This window comes from Aulostomus chinensis, chromosome 14 (genome assembly GCF_037954235.1).
Source record: "Aulostomus chinensis isolate RoL2024-O1b breed Wild chromosome 14, RoL_Achi_v1.0, whole genome shotgun sequence".
Lineage (NCBI taxonomy): Eukaryota > Metazoa > Chordata > Actinopteri > Syngnathiformes > Aulostomidae > Aulostomus > Aulostomus chinensis.
The window spans coordinates 6,207,445-6,224,439 of NC_141333.1; the positions used below are offsets into that span (position 1 = coordinate 6,207,445).

Here is a 16,995-nt window from a genome sequence, read left to right on the forward strand (position 1 = left end):
TGGAATGTTGGATGCTAGCATTCGCTGAGGTATTGATGGAAACATACAATTTTTCAGGCGGCCTTTCTTCACGTCTTTCATCACACTTCTTCAAAAGTTTACTTGTTAGCTATGAAAGCGTGTGCCCTGAGAAAGTGAGCGGAGTATCGCTCTGCAGGTGCTTTAACTGCCTCGGACCTACGTCACCTCTGAAGGAGCGGCTCTTGAGGGACCCCTCTCACCGAGGGAGACGAGATGCTTCGAGTTGCCTCTCTGTCCTCTCTTTCTATTTACAGGTCATCTGCCTGGAAAACTGATCAGACACACACCTGTCTGGAACCTTACACAGTATGAAGGTGGTATACAGAGACATATACAGCTTTCGTATCCTATCCTCACTGTCTGCCTACGATCCACCAGATCCTAAAATACGCATCTAAATAAATACAATTATTGATCTTCCTGAACAGGTTGGGTATATCAGATAACGGGGAAAGACACGCATCTCCTCACCGATCAGCCTGATCGATCACTGCCACCGTGAGCTTGTGCCAATTCCAGGTTTTCTTCTCCTGTACAGATGTCTGGAAAACTATGGGGGAAATTCTCAAAAGCAGAAGGGACACTTAGAATCCTCCTCTGTTCTAATCCACGTCCCTGAGATTTCACCATCCTCCAGCCACAACAGCACTAGTCTCTCCATCATTCATCTCTCTCTCTCTCTCTCCAACTAATCTCTCCTCTCTTCCGCTGCAGGGAGCCCACTTCCAGCTCTGTTGGTTAACATTTGTGAGGCGTCCAGGTGCTCCAGATCACCACGTCTTCTCTCCACCCGTCACTTAAAAATGAATAAAATATTAGTGACTGTAACTGTAGACCGACGCTCTCCTCAGTGTGCTCACATCTACGTCCTGAGAGAATAGCGCCGCAGTTTGTCTCTTCTCATTTAGAATATTAACGGTGTATATGGAGGGTTTATTTTTCCATTGTAAAGACAGTATTGTTCAGTATTACTTTGATTTTTTTTTTTAATTTGTCTGCATATATGAGGCTTTGATTGAAACTGTTTTAGTGTGTGCCTTTGACACTCATCCATTTTACAATCAGTGTGCAACACAATGATGAGCTGCTGTTGAACCAAGCAGACAACGCTTGTTGTTCGTTTGGCGGCAGAGACACAGATATTGGCAGGTGAACATAGTGGAGGCTTTATAAACTGTATATTAAAGCCATATATTATAGGCTATATTTCCCTGAAGAGAGTGAGACAGAGCTACAGGGAGACTGAATGCTGACTTCCATCTGCTAGCTGCTAAAACACATTTGCTTGATTTATTAGTGTTTTGTTTACAGCACGTTGTGCGGCTGTGCATGGCTTTTTGTTCTCCGTCTGGAGATGTTTTAAGTTATAAATAGCTACAGTACATCAACAGAACAAATATTAGGAGCATTTAGTACACACATGTATAGAGACTCTGGATTGCTGTTTGTGGATTTAACATATGAGGTGAGGGAAAACGTTAATATTCAGCCATGATGCTTCTGTTTCATTCCATCACGTCTGATTACATCCATTCTTATTTTACTGGACCCCTTCATTATTGTAACTACTTTAATACAAAATGCATTTTCCATATACAACATAATCTCCCCCCCCCCGTAACATCCATGTCATGTGACCAAGGGACTCCAAATCAGTGGCAGATATTGCAGTGCTAAACAATTTTAAAACAATTTTTACCAAAAAAATTCATTTTTTGTATACAAATTAATACATCTTTTTTTTCTTTCAATAGTTTTCATGTCATGTGACCTTGGAACTCTGATTTCGTACCATGTAAATGTCACTGACCAACAACATAGGACTTATTGCTCCCCCCCCACCCCCTTTTTATTGCCTCAAATATTTAATTAATATTTTCATGCAAAAGTGATTTTTCCAACAGCTTTCATATCATAAGAGGGACTCCAAATCAGTACCAGATCAGATTCAACTCTATGGCTGGTCGGATGTTTGCTTTGTTTCATAATTTAAGATTGATTGACTTGTGTTTCTTGAAAAACATCTACTTAACCAAAACCACGTCTATAAACTGAGAGTCTCATTACTGCTCTGAATAAAACAAAAGGGATAATAACTGGAATGTTTAATGCTCTGCTGCACCTGCTGGCGGGATGCCCTCACTACACTCAGGTAGCAGCTATCAAACCTGCGAGTGCAGCAACACACTTAACGCAATCAGGCTTCTATGCATCTCTTCTATGCAAAGAAAGTGAATCTGCCACGGTTATTTTTTAGCTCTTGCTATCAGAAATAAAGCAGAACGTGTGCAATAGTCATACTTTTAATCATACTCCGTGATTGCCTCCTCCTCCTCCTCCTCCTCTCATCATTTCTCCTTTTTTCTTCCCCTCTGCCATTGTCTCTGTCTGGCGTCTGAGAGCTTTGCAGGAGAGATGCAGGTTTATGGCGGTCATGAGGGAGAACAATTACAGAAAATTAACAAGTCAAGTGTTTCACAACCGTTGCAATAAAATGGGATAGTAAAAAGCCAATTAACATTTAGTCTCCCTTCACCTTTTCAGTTCTTCTCAACTGCACCAGTTCTTCCCCTGTGTTTTAGTCTCTCTCTCTCTCTCTCTCTCTCTCTCTCTCTCTCTCTTTCTCTATCTCTCTATCCCCAACCCTGTATTGAACCTTTATTTTCAGAGATAAGGTGTTTTGACTTTGTGGAAGTTGCCAGAACAGTCAACGTGCCACATGTGGCCTCATAAAGTTACTCTAGTTAAGTCTCTTTCTGTTTAAAATTGCAGCAAACACATGGCTGCCCCTCTGCTTCTCTCTCTCTCTCTCTCTCATGGATGACAGTTCCATTATCTCCTGGATAATAAGTTGCACAGATTAGCCGTGGGGGCAGATGGAGTAGCAGGGATATGGCCACTGTGTGTTTTTGTGTCTGTCTGAGTGTATGTTTGCAGCGTTTGTGTGTGCTTGTATTAATTGATTTCTGTTTCGCTGTGTTTGCCACCATTAATGTTTTCTTTGTGTCTGTTTGTCATCCTGTGTGTGTGTGTGTGTGTGTGTGTGTGTGTGTGTGTGTGTGTGTGTGTGTGTGTGTGTATGTGTGTGTGTGGGCATGTGCACTTATTGGTTTGTGTGTGTGTGTGTGGGCATGTGTACTTATTGGTTTGTGTGTGTGTGTGTGTGTGTGTGTGTGTGTGTGGGCGTGGGCATGTGTACTTATTGGTTTGTGTGTGTGTGTGTGTGTGTGTGTGGGAGACTGTCTAGATGCATGTCGGTTTGTGTCTGAGTGGCTGCACTAGAACACACTGGAGGAGGAGCTGACGGGCCTAAGAGCCATTACCAGATAATTACAGCTAAAAGTCTCCGTACTAACGAGAATGGCTCGTCACCGCGGTGCTGGCAGACAGGGCAACCGCACAAAACATCTGCAATTCAAATTAGAAGCGCGTTCGTGAACACGCTCTCTTTCCTCCTACGTGTGCGAAGAAACTACACAACAAGGGAATCCTTGCTGTGCACAGAAACTCACAAGCATCTTTGTGGTATCGTGTGTGGCTGCACGCACTCCAACAGGACCACTGCATATCAGCGGAATTGGCTGACACTGAAGCCCAGACTGGGTTGAGTTTGAGGGCATCCACATAACCTGTAATGGGCACACTCTTCACTCTGCGTGATACAATTGTTCCCTCCCTAAACGGCACCAGTGACACACAGTCTGCAACATGAACACGTGTGCTTCAATTAACCAAACTGTTTTTTGTGTAGCACTGCACTGTCTTTGCACATCTGTGAGAAATTAAGTTACTTCCACGTTCCTACCTTCTGGCTCAGGTGAGGATTCTGCCCAGGAATCCTTCGCCTCGAAGGCACGGCATCATTTTTACTCGTTATCCTCGTCCCTACTAGAGTATTTGACTAAACGCCTTTGTGTGTGCATGTTGATGTGCGTGTGTGGTTGTGTAATTAATGCAGATGGAACACCTCAGAATCCTCCACTTCACTTTAAGAGCAGGCAGATTATTCTCCTCCACTGTTTGTGATTAACAAGCATCTGTTTCCTGTAAAAATGATTCTACCATCAGCTTAAACAATAAAAAACATCCCGATGTGTTGTGTCATTGTTAGGAAACATTTGATCAGTGAGCTAAGGATTAAAAATATTAGTATGATGATAAAACTTTACATAATCCATTAAAAAAAAATCCATACACACTTTAATTTTTTATTTTTTTTTTAATGTCCCTGCTTGTCTAGCTTCACTCTTCAAAGCTCTTTTTCCACAGGCCAGAACATTCTTGTCTCTCCACGCTGGTTTGTTTGTGACATGAAGAGCTACACTGTGATTGGATGAGCTCAGCTGTCATTCACACATTTTCTTCAGACTGTTAAGGTCCTCTCAGCAACTAAACTGAAATACTTCGAAGTTTCCGTTTTGATAAGTAGTAATGTGACAACCATTTTGTTTGTGTCTCTGTCACACTTTTAAATTCAAATTTATGTTCAAATAAAACATTTTGCCAACTGTATCTTTTTGAAATCTGAAAAACTCTGACAGGCACAGAGTAAATCACAGGGTCAATTTGCAGCTGTTATTATTTTAATCTGAAAAACCAAGGGGAAGTTCAAGCAACTGCCAAAATTAAAAGGAAACAGTGGCATGAATGAAGAATGCAAAGGATATTGACGATAAGTGTTCTGCATGCAGACAGAGTCCCACAGGAAATCAGGAGGTTAACAGGATTATCCAACGATCGACATATCTAATTGGTCATTATGCAGATCACGTCCATGTGTGGGGAAGTAACACAGAGGAATGATTGTCTGGAAGTTCCCAGTCACAGTACTTTGACTCATCTAACCTCCATACTGATGCAGGAACATATTCAGGCTCATGCGTAATACTGCTGCATGAAATTATCTCACTGCAGGAGTGTATGCTTGAGATCCTGCAGTGGAAATGTTTGTCTTCAAACCACGCAGTAATACTGCCATCTGCTGGTCATTGTCAATCATTACAGGAAATGACATGACAAAACGAGCTGTCACGTCAACAATTCGTAGGTCCTTTTTTCCCCAAAGGTTTACGATAGTGATATTAAAGGAGAGGAGCAATTTCTGTACTGATTGAGCTAAAAGGAGATTTAGAATAAAAGTCGAGATGGATCACTATAAAGTAATCTAAATCCAGAGTTGTTACATTTCATTAAAAAACAACATAAATATGTGAACCAGCACAATATGCATGGTGGGATTAAATAATATAATGAATGAAATGTGATATATATATATATATATATATATATATATATATATATATATATATATATATATATATATATATATATACACACACACACACACATACACATACATATACTCATATACATACATAAATATACATATGAATGTATGTACAGTATATATGTACAAATATGTATGTGTATATATGAATATATATACATTATATATATGTCTATATACACACACATACATACATATACTCATATACATACATAAATATACATATGAATGTATGTACAGTATATATGTACAAATATGTATGTGTATATATATGAATATATATATACATTAATAAATACACAAACATATCCATACATATACACATACACATACATTTGCACAAATACATACACATACATATACATATATATCTATACACATACATATACACGTGTGTATACAAGTATATATGTATAAATATATTTATACATTATATATATTTATGTATGTATATATGTATAAGTGGGTGTATGCATGTATGTGTTTATGTATAAATGCGTATATGTAAATATGTATATATGTATATGCGTATATATACATATAGTCACATACATAAATAGGTAGATAAGAATGTATATAAAAACACATTTCTAAAGCACCCTTCAAAAAAGTTTACAATGTGATTCACACACCATAACACAATTCATTTACACATTTAAGTCAGTCAAAACGAAACAAAGATGAGATGAGATATCGAACAAATAAAACGTAAGCATTGATAATATATATATGTGTGTGTGTTTACAATACATCTATATATGTGTATATGTATATATATTTTACATACAAAGACATATATTCATATATGTATTTATAAATATATATGCTTATGTGTATATGTGTATGTACATACATGTGTATATGTTCACCTACACGTACATATGTGTATATTTATCTTTATTTACATATATGTAAATATGTATATACATGTACAATGTATACTATGTACATGTAAATGTATTTATGTATCTATATATGAATGTGTATTCATGTATATACTTTTTTACAGAAATGCATATATGTATGTGTTTATATTTTTGTAAGTATTAGTATGTACATATGTATATATGTGTATATGTATATGTATGTGTTTATACATATATGTATATACCTCTATACATACACACATACATACACACATATGTGTGTATGTATGTACCTATGTGTGTATATGTTTGTATATATGTGTGAATGTATATATTTATATATGTATTTATATATTTGTGTGTGAATACGAATGTGTATATATGTAAGTACACATTTATGTGGGCATTTATTCATGTGTACATATGTATTTATATATGCATAAATGTATTTGTTTATATATGTATATATGTGTGTGAATGTATAAGTATATATATATTTCAGAAAAAGTGTTTTTATGTTTATATGTGTATATAAATATATATGCATTTTCAATATTTATGTACATATGTATGTGTACACATGTGTGTATGTATATATGTATGAGTATATATTTATGTGTATATTTGTAGATATACATGTACGTGTATATATTCATGTATATATGTTTTTATATATGTGTGTATATATATATGTGTATACACATAGATATACATGAGTATGTACATAATCGTACTTAAACGCACACATATATACACACGGATACATACATACATACATGTACACTCATATGTGTGTGTGTATGTATGTATGTATGGACATTTTTATATTTATATATATATATATGAATGTGTATGTTTATACATGTATATACTGTATATTTGTGTGGCTATGTATGTTTGTAAGTGTATATATGTATATATGCATTTTTGTATAAATATACGTATAATGTGTGTGTATATTTATGTATGTATATGTGTATTTCTGAATATATGCGTATAGACATATATGCATTTTGTATATATTTATATATGAATGTGGAAATATATATGTATGTGTATATATTCATGTATATATTTGTATGTATATATGTATGTTAATATATTCATGTATATATTTGTATGTATATATGTATTGTATATATTCATGTATATATTTACGTGTGTATATGTGTGTACATACTCATACATATATGTCTATTAACATATATACATTCAAAAAAAACACACATATACTGTACACAGATATACACATTTATACACATACATATATTCATACCCACATATAAACACACATATGTGTGTATTTCAATACATATATATGTATTTGTATATATTTGTATGTATGTATGTAGACACAAGGACACACCCACCACCCAACACACAGACAGACACAGATAACACAGACAAGGGACCTGACATCACAGTGTGTATATATGTATGTATGTGTGTATATGTGTGTATGGATGTATAAAAGAAATAAAGTTGACCCAAAAAGACAAAAAGTGTTTTTTTTTCAGGTGGTCCAGTAATAGTCATGTTGGTTTTTAATGTAGGGTTCTGTATTTATTTAGTGTGTTTCAATGCCTGTCAATATAAGCACAAATCTCTCTCCATACTTAGTTCAAACAAGGAGTTTGCAGCTGACCGAGGGTCAGTTTGAAAGTTCTCTCTCTCCTGGATGTAGAACCTTTCATTAGGAACCTTCAGGATACACTGAGCTCTCCAATGTTCTGTGTTAGTCCTGGAATTATTTCTGACGTCGCCACAGAACTCCAGTTTGAAACTGAATTTTTCCAAGTTCATTAGTGTTTGAACATGAACATGTAAGGCTCAGTTTGAGGTTTTGTTTGTTTGTTTATCAGGAACAGGTTGGAAGCTGCTCATTTTTCCAGTGATGGAGCTCCAAAATTTAGAGTTGTGATTTAATATTCAGCTGAATACAGTACATGTACACAACCTGGGATTTAGAATTTTAAAAAAGCACACAACTAGGACCATGACACACACACACACACACACACCAAGCAAACTCAGATGCCAGTTACCAACACTGCCCCTAATGAATAAACAATGTATCATATTTAAATTATAAATGAGCAACAGATTGAAATAAGTACCAGATTGTGCACCTGAATCCACAAATGAAATTAACATGCACTTACCCTCTGATGACATCATGACTGTGCGTTACTATGGTTGCGGTCATTCCTCATGTGTTGATTGCCATCAGTTTTGTTACAGGTTACTGGTTACTGGTTTCTGGTTACTGGTGTCTCTAAACTTCCATCAGTCATAGAACCAAGGCAGGACCGCCCAGGTCCACCTCTGTCAGTGGCACCCCCACAAACACCCAGTGATCCACCCATCATCGCTGAAGCTACAAGATCCAAAACCTACGCTCCGGAGAGAGGTGAAGTGTACAAGGGGTCAAAGGTTAAATGTGTGCTTCACCACTGGCTGAATTTAATCATCTGCCTGAATTGGTTCTCTGTTTTATTCTTCTTCTTCTTCTTCAAAAAAAGTACTTTTGTTTTTATTTATATTTTCAGTTGATGTCAGCTATAGAACTGACCAAGTAAATGAAATCAATTAGGAAAATACATTAAAAACTGAAATTTCATGGGGGTTTTATTCGAGTGCTATGTTGCTTTTGGTAGAATAAAAAGACACTTCCTCATGAACATATCACGGAGGGAAAAGCTTATAAACGGACTACAACCAGGATCTCGAGTTTAAAGTGGATTTTTCTTTATTGCTGGAAGTAAAATGTAGGCACAAAATACACAATGAAGGAGTTTTTAAATTGTAATATTTATTTATTTGGAAGTAGTTCACTGGTTTGTAACATACAAGCCCGTTGTACAAGGAATATTACAGAGAGGTACAAGTTTGACTCTGTCATACATATACACTTCAGTTATTATTGTAGGATTCATATGATGCAGACGTTACCCTTAACAAAACCTGAATCTGCTTCATATTTGCCCACAAATGATAAAAGTTTGCATTTCAGGGCAAATGACACCTTCCACAACCTCGTGAAATCACACAGAACCACCCAGCCAGCTCACGACCCAGAAATCACATCATCACATCCACAGCTAAGACCCCGAATTTCACTGGAATAGTTTTCCATGCATACATTAATATACTATATATTTATATATATGGTAAAAAATATAGCATTTTGAATAAATACTTAATATAATTTGTAGCGCAAACTGTCAGACAATACTTGTTATATATTTTTCACAATACTGTATGTACATGTATTTGGCTGGATTCACAGGAACAGATAAAACATATATTTAACCCCATGTGAAGCAGATTTAATTTCAGGTCTTTGGTGTTTAGCCAGTGATGAAACCTTCTTACATCTGGGTCACACCGGATTAAACATATGGGTGTGACTTCCATGAAGAGTGAATACACAGGCACGGAAGACCAGATATACCAGAATCTCTCACAGCACACGTCCGACCTTGCTTTGTCTGAAATGTGGGAAGGAAATGTTCAAGTGTGACATTTGTTCCTTAATATCTAACAATACAAATTCAAGGATGCGCTAAGAAATAATTATTATTATCATAATTAATATTTTCTGATCCTGTGTAACCTCTGTTGATTAAATCTGTGCAATTCTGCAACTGAAGATTATTATCTGATTGCTACGCTACTGTTGCTCAGTTAATGTGGTCACAGTATAAAACTATATTATGAAGATGCATAAGAGAATAATAGTCTTTCTTTATGTCTTCCATGTTAGCACCCACATTTATAGAGTACTGAATGAGAGAACTGCTGCAGGATTAGCAGGATTAGAAAACGCTGTGTCTCAGAGGGGGACACTGCTAAATAAATATGGAAGGGAATATTTTGTCCCATTTATATGAATTAAGAGTTGATAAAATACTTGAAACACCTCTCTCTGTAGATTTATACAGTTCAAGAGCGCCGCAAATTACATCTTCCATAAAATAAATCAACATTTATCTCAAACAGATTTGATAAAAATATTGTAATCCTCGTGAGGGACAGATTTATTGCAGGGCTCTCATTGTGCATAACTTTTATCTCCATGTGCCTCATACATTGGCAAGTGAGGTGTGATTTTCCAGACTTTGGGATCAAACAGTCTTGCATAAATAGACAAGAGTTATTTTAATGCAAGCTAGGTCTTCTTAGACCACACACACCTGGCAGATGTTCAACTGAGAGGGATTTCCACTTTTTATCACCTCCTCAGTGACTGTAACAAACTCTTTTAACCTAATTTAAAGGTTGGTTTTTTTTTTTTAGGTTTTTTTTTTAGGGGGGGGGGCTGCAGATGCACATATTTGCCATCTTCCCCAGAACCTGGCAAGAAGATATACACTCCTCTGCGTGGGAATTAGGGAGCTGAGACCCACAGAGATTAGCTGACTGCTAGTTAGCCTAGCACAATGAATGGTAGTAAATGGGCAGGATAGCATACCTCAAACAAAATTCAACAAATACACTTTTATACAAAATTGCATTAATATCACTACTTCTGTGCATAACATTTTCAATGAAATGCTTTGTACACTACATATATATATATATATATAGAGAGAGAGAGAGAGAGAGAGAGAGAGAGAGAGAGAGAAAGAGAGAGAGAATCAGACACACAATTAAACATTGTTGATGCCTATAAAGCCGACTGTGGGTGGGTGAAGGTGAGCACTTCTAGACAAACCAATTGAATTTTATTTATTTGATGACTTTTTTACAGAGGTATGCTAACCTGTCCATCCACAACCATTCACTGTGCTAAGCTAACAAGCAACTGGTGGCCTGTGTGGGTCTCTAAATGGGCTTTTTTTGTGTTCTTTTAAAGCTCCCCTCCAGTAGTGAGTATCTCCACTTGTTGCACACCCCCCCACACTGAACAGAAGTGGGAGGAGAAAGAGAACTCTTCCTGACCCCACTGAACAGGCAGTGGTCACTGAAAGGGAACGGTTGTAAGTTGTAATATAGAACAATGCATGTAAACATCTTATCACACGGGTGCTCCCAGGAACATGGGTGTAAGCTTTCAGTAAACAAGAGAAGAACAAACTTCCTTGAAAACATCACACCTCTACAAATACAGAACGACCATCTGATTCTGCCTTGAAACACAGCCAACCAACCTACTCAATATCTGAGTGTTACGCTTGTATTCCATTTATATTGCTTCATCTTGGACTACAGATCATTAACAATCCTTTTCCATCTTGTAAAGTTGCTGTTTTTGTACAGAGGCAGGAACAGAATTGTTATAGTCAGGCAAATCCCACTCTTATATTTATGTTGTCACACATGGTAAAAATACCCAGACGCAGTTATATACCCAGACGCAGTTATATACCCTCCGTATCCACTGACAGTCTTTGTTAGTCCAGTGATCCATGCCAGAATAATAATACTTGCTACATTTGTTTCTTGGAATGTATCTGCCAGCCTGACATTCATTCATTTGTGCACTTTGTTGCATACATGATTTGATTGATTGGTAACGAGCAGGCGAACAAGACATATTTGAAGTGAAGGATGGAGAAAGATGTTAATTAGACAGTATTATAACATACTGTTGTTTAGTATTATAGGACAGCCAAAAGAGGGAGTAAATGTATAACATCATGCAGCACCTGGTACAATCTTCCTGGTAAAAAAACAACACCGATATCTTTATATAGTCAGGTTATATTCTGGTTATAAAAAAATCACTTCCTTTGTGTCAAACATTTCATCTCCATCTGATTGCAGTTGAAATTCACATACACGAAAAAACATGATGACAAAAAAAAATTCATATATGAAATGATGTCAAATATCTACTGGGTGATGGGAAATACTCTACTGTTGTCTAATTCCCACTCTCTGAGACACATTTATTTATACTTTCATGGATATTAGAGAGGACTATTTACACAAACACAATAAAAAAGTGCAGTAGAAAATACAGATTCTGTGTTTGTATATGATTATAATCTGTTAGAATAACATTCTACATATACTATGTTCTCAGTAATGGCTTATGTCCAAACATGTAAAATAAAAAAATATGTCAATGATAAAGAAAAATAAAAGAAATGTCGTATTTGTATTAGATTTAAAAGGTAGATCATGTGCTTAGAATATCGCTTGAAGAGCTAGTTTGACGATAAGAAGCAGCAGTTCGTATCTTCGTCCACTTGCCACTCTTTATTTATACTCTCCCTATATATATATATGTATATATATATATATATGTGTGTGTAGACTCATCCCTAGATAATGCCACCATCCCCGTTTGTCAGTCCACAAGTCCACAGAGTGGTTGATGCAGCATATCGAAAGACACCCAGGGGGGCATGTTGGCAAAGATGTGGAAGAAAAAATGTGGGGGTACTTAGTTGGACCATCCAGTCTCAGAGGTTTTGTGTGTGTGAGCTCTCACAGCTCCAGGGTAAACAGAGCAGATGCACCTTTTTCAATCGTCATACAGATAATGGCCTGGTTTTCTTGTTGTTTTTTTACTTCAGCTTTTTCCCACTATGTTTGTTGGCAGAGAAGGTCTTAGAAACAGGCAGTTGGTTTTGGAGGAGTCTGCAGTATCAGCTTGGCTCAGAGGAGGGACTCTGAGGTTTGAGCCTTCAGAAGGTCAACTATGTCCTGGTGGGCGGCTCCCTCCGCCACTGACTGGGCTGTCTGTCCATTCTGGAGGAAACACAGACAGAGAATCTCTCAAAAACATTGCAGTGAATCTTCTTATCCTGACAGTGGCAGTGTTGTGTCAGTTTTCTCCGGCAACTGGCGTCTCTACCCTGCGACTGCCAGGTAACACTATTATGCTATAAACATCATTTGAAGAGCTGGGAGATCTTGGTATTTTGCCATTTTAGCAATGGGATTATGATGTGTCATGGTTGTGAAAAGGTGATCTTATTATTTGGTTTCCAAATTTAACATCAACATATGCAACAAAGACTATAATTGTCAGTGATAAGCCTCTTTGCATCATGAGGAAATTGCCTGTGTAATAAATCTTGGTTAAATAATCACTGGGAGGTTTTGTAGGGATGTTATGAAGGAGAAAAAAAAAACAAAAACGAAACAAATGTTCCACAGCAGAGCGTCAAGGATATAAAAAATTCAGACACTTAAATAGAAGATGTCGTTAAACCTGTTCTCCTAAAGGCAATATGTTGCAGCACCAGGGTAAAAAGTGACAGTCTCACTCGCGTTAGAGTCTAAATTGATCAGCACATGTTGAATACTTCATCAGCGCAGTAATGGTTTGTCACCTTAAGCATTCTCATTTTTGCAGTAATAATCTTTCAACATTGGGGGCGGCATGGCTCTGAGGTAGAGTGGTTAGGGTTCGATCCCCACTTCCCCCGGTGACCATGTCCAAGTGTACTTGAGCAAGATACTGAGCCCCTAATTCTCCTGATGGCCCTGCGACGGACTGAAGACCCGTCCAGGGTGAACCCCGCCTCTCACCCAATGTTAGCTGGGATAGGCTCCACCCCCCTGTGACCCTTAATGAATAAGCAGTTTAGAAAATGGATGGATGGATGGATGGATGGATCCCAGTGATCCCATTTTAGCTTGAACTGCATTTTAAATGATTTTGTTAAACGACAACTAGGAGTGAGAATACACCGTAGATTTAAACATGAGTATAAATTAAATATCATCGACCAAATAAGGACTCTGTTAACTTAGTTTTGATCCACGTGGCCATCTACGGTGCAGAGATTCACTTGTTAATTAGCAAAATCATTTCACAATGTATTTGCAATCATCCAAGGTATCAAAATTGAGAAAAGAAGATGCTAAATCTACATCTGTGCCCTCCATTCCATGTTTCCACTGGCAGTGGAATCCTCAACAAAATAAAGGCACTTTCATGTCCATCTCTGTAAAGACTGGGTGTGTGCTGCTGAAACATAAACTGAACAACGCAGCTGTAAATTTTCTTGATCAACTGAGCTCGAAATGCATTATGATGTGTGCAACGTCCTTCATCGTTTTTATTCTTCTAATGGAAAGCAGGGGTCACAAGCTGCTTGAATTGCCTGCACATAATTTTAAGCATCCTGTCATAGCGTCAGCCGTTCTTCATTTGTTCAGTTACGAGTTGTTTGTCTCGTGTTACGGTATCACTAAAGTCAGTGTGTACGCTTGTTTTTTTGTCTTGGAGTCAAAACAAATTGTTCCAGGCTGATTAAGGTTTAGAATATGTCTGTGTACACACATCTTCCGAGTTACCCACAAGGAACAGTCAAATCCGGATCCAACCAAAACTTAACTAAGATGGTTGTTTGCTGGTTGTGTTTTTACATTCAAGTAATGCAAATGGTGTCGATGTTTTTAATGTTGAGTATAATGAGAAAAATGTGTAAACACTGTCTACTGTTTATAAAAGGGAATGTTGTTTGTTTACCTTATTTAATCTTCACTTAATCTTGGTTTGTCTTGACTGTGTAAAAGCTCCTCAGGGTTGTTGTTGTTGACTTTAGCTCAGCTCAGCTGCACAGCTGCTTAACTACCCTGGCTTGTCTTTTCATTATTGTGTATTCAGGGTGAATATAGAAAAAAAAACCTATTCTTTTAACCTCATTTGGATGTAATTCTATGAAAACGGTGCGGTTGTAGATGGCCTCTGAGTGTAAAGTGTAAATTGTGATTTGTCAGTCAACAAATGACCGACTTTACTCGATCACTGGATGGGTGCTGGTGTGCATGTGCTTGGGTCTTATGAAATGCTATTATGAACAGCAGCAAAAGTGTGTGTGGCTGGCAAGTAAGCCAGAGTCTTGATACAGGCATGTCAGATGAGAAAGCAGCATCAGTAACCTAGATAGAGTACTACAGTATGTGCACCAGCCACCGTGTGACTTCATTTAGCCACTGAGGAAAAATGATATCATGAACATTTATTTATGCATGTGCTCTTTCTGTAGTGGGCACTTCATATTTGCCATATCTGCCAGATGGGCAGTATAACCCCCCAAAAAAGGACTTACTTTTATACCAAGTTGTAGGACAGATAAAATACTGTATACATTTTAAAAATAAAGCATGTTAAAGAGGTCTGATATGTCAAACCAAACAAAATCTCACGTCACGTTCATACTGTCCCAATTCTGGAGTAAGAGCTGACACATCTCGCTACTTCCAGTGGGTAGAATAATTTCATCTTCACAGTTTACCTTATCTGTGAGGCCAACGTCACAGTGACCCGTCTCCAGCAGCAGTCGAGCAATGTGAGTGTGTCCGTGTTCGCTGGCGCACATCAGAGCTGTGGAGCCCTCGCGGTCCTGGGCATTTACATCTGCACCACAGCTCAGCAGCAGTTTCACCATAGCAAGGCGTCCATGGCTCACCGCAAGCATTAGAGCCGTCTGGCCCGTCTGGAGAAAGAGTGAGAAATACAGAGGATTACAGTTAAAACAGTCAGGGGACAAGCCTCAGGGGAGACGAGGACAGCCATGCAGGTCGGCACACAAGGACAGAGGAACAGGAGAATTCTCAGTCAGATGGGTGAAAAAGACAGGAATAAAGTTTAACTGAATATAATATGGGGTGGCAAAATGCTAGAGGAAGTTAATTTCTAAAAAAATGAAGAGAAACTACACCTAGTTATTGAATTCAAAAATGAGCATACTGCACATTTACAGGTTCCTGTGACCTCATTATGCTTCCGTGGTTTAAAACGCTACTCCCTTCCTCTTAACAATGTTTAGCTGGCATTAAAGATGGCACAGCTGTAAAAAAGAAAAAGAAAAAACAGCTGACATTATAGTGTAACCCTGCAATGCGACCTACTTCTAAAAAAATTCCTGACATCCAGAGTATTTTTCAGATGATCTTCCATTCTGTGAATTTCTTCCTGTGCTTCATAGAATACAGTGAATCCTTTCATATTCCAGTAATTAAATGAACACACACCAGGGAGCCTGTTAGCTCAGATGCTACTGTGCAGCGTCGCACCTGTCTGGAACGTGCGTTAACATCGCCGAGTCTCAGGAGTTGTTGCGCCACCTCCAGATCATCAGGGCTGTCAGCTGGCGTGAGAGCGGCCAGCATCACTGGAGTATAGCCTGCCTTGTTCACATTGTCTGTCTCACATAGACCTGAACACACACACACACACACACACACACACACACACACACACACACACACACACATCAAGGAAGTTAGTAATATGTGCAGGGTTATGCTGCAATATTAGTCATTATCTTTGCATCTCACCTGTATCCAGCAGCAGTTTGACCACAGGGAAGTTAGAATGTGACACGCTGTAGTGCAGAGCCATATTCCCGTTCCCGTCTGTCAAGTTAACCACATAGGGTAGAAGAGTAGGCGTGGTCAAGCCCACCTGACGCAGGTATAATCTGACGGTATCAGCCTGAGAGTCCTTCTGACTGGATACTTTGAACCACTCTTGGTAGAGGACCACCAAAACTTGACGCTGAAGACAGAGGAAGGAGAGAAAATGATAATAATAGAAATAACAAATAATAGAAAAGCCAGTGGCAGCATTCTTATAGTTCATTGAACATTTTTGAAAGAACAGTTCAGTAAATCAAATAACGCCACATTTCTCTCTCTCCTTGAGGTCACAGAGCTCTAAAAGAACATCCAAAAAGAACCTGAAGCATTTTTTTGCCAAACAATGTTAGTCTTTATCATCAGTGAAGGAAACATGCACACAGCAAAAGCCTGTACAGGGTTTGAATAGTTTTACAGCTGTTGTTTTTAAATACGAAGGAAAACCGATTTGATATGTGCAAACGAATTTTCCTTAATTCTAAATAATAATCT

General features: G+C 37.8%; 1 protein-coding gene across 6 annotated transcripts in view; it reads right to left on the reverse strand.

Moving 5' to 3' along the window:
• Positions 1–8,975: 8,975 nt before the first annotated feature.
• kank4 (KN motif and ankyrin repeat domains 4) overlaps positions 8,976–16,995 on the reverse strand; it is a 76,540-nt gene continuing 68,520 nt past the window's right edge. For 5 of the 6 annotated variants that reach the window (XM_086223871.1, XM_086223873.1, XM_086223874.1 and 2 more), the window contains 4 exons: positions 16,423–16,642; positions 16,117–16,301; positions 15,378–15,578; positions 8,976–12,876 (listed from right to left, as the gene is read on the reverse strand). In XM_086223871.1, the coding sequence (XP_086079997.1) occupies positions 12,784–12,876; positions 15,378–15,578; positions 16,117–16,301; positions 16,423–16,642 (699 nt within the window). In that variant the 3' untranslated portion in view covers positions 8,976–12,783. The remainder of the gene's footprint in view (positions 12,877–15,377; positions 15,579–16,116; positions 16,302–16,422; positions 16,643–16,995) is intronic. The other variant, XM_086223877.1, reaches the window with a different exon arrangement.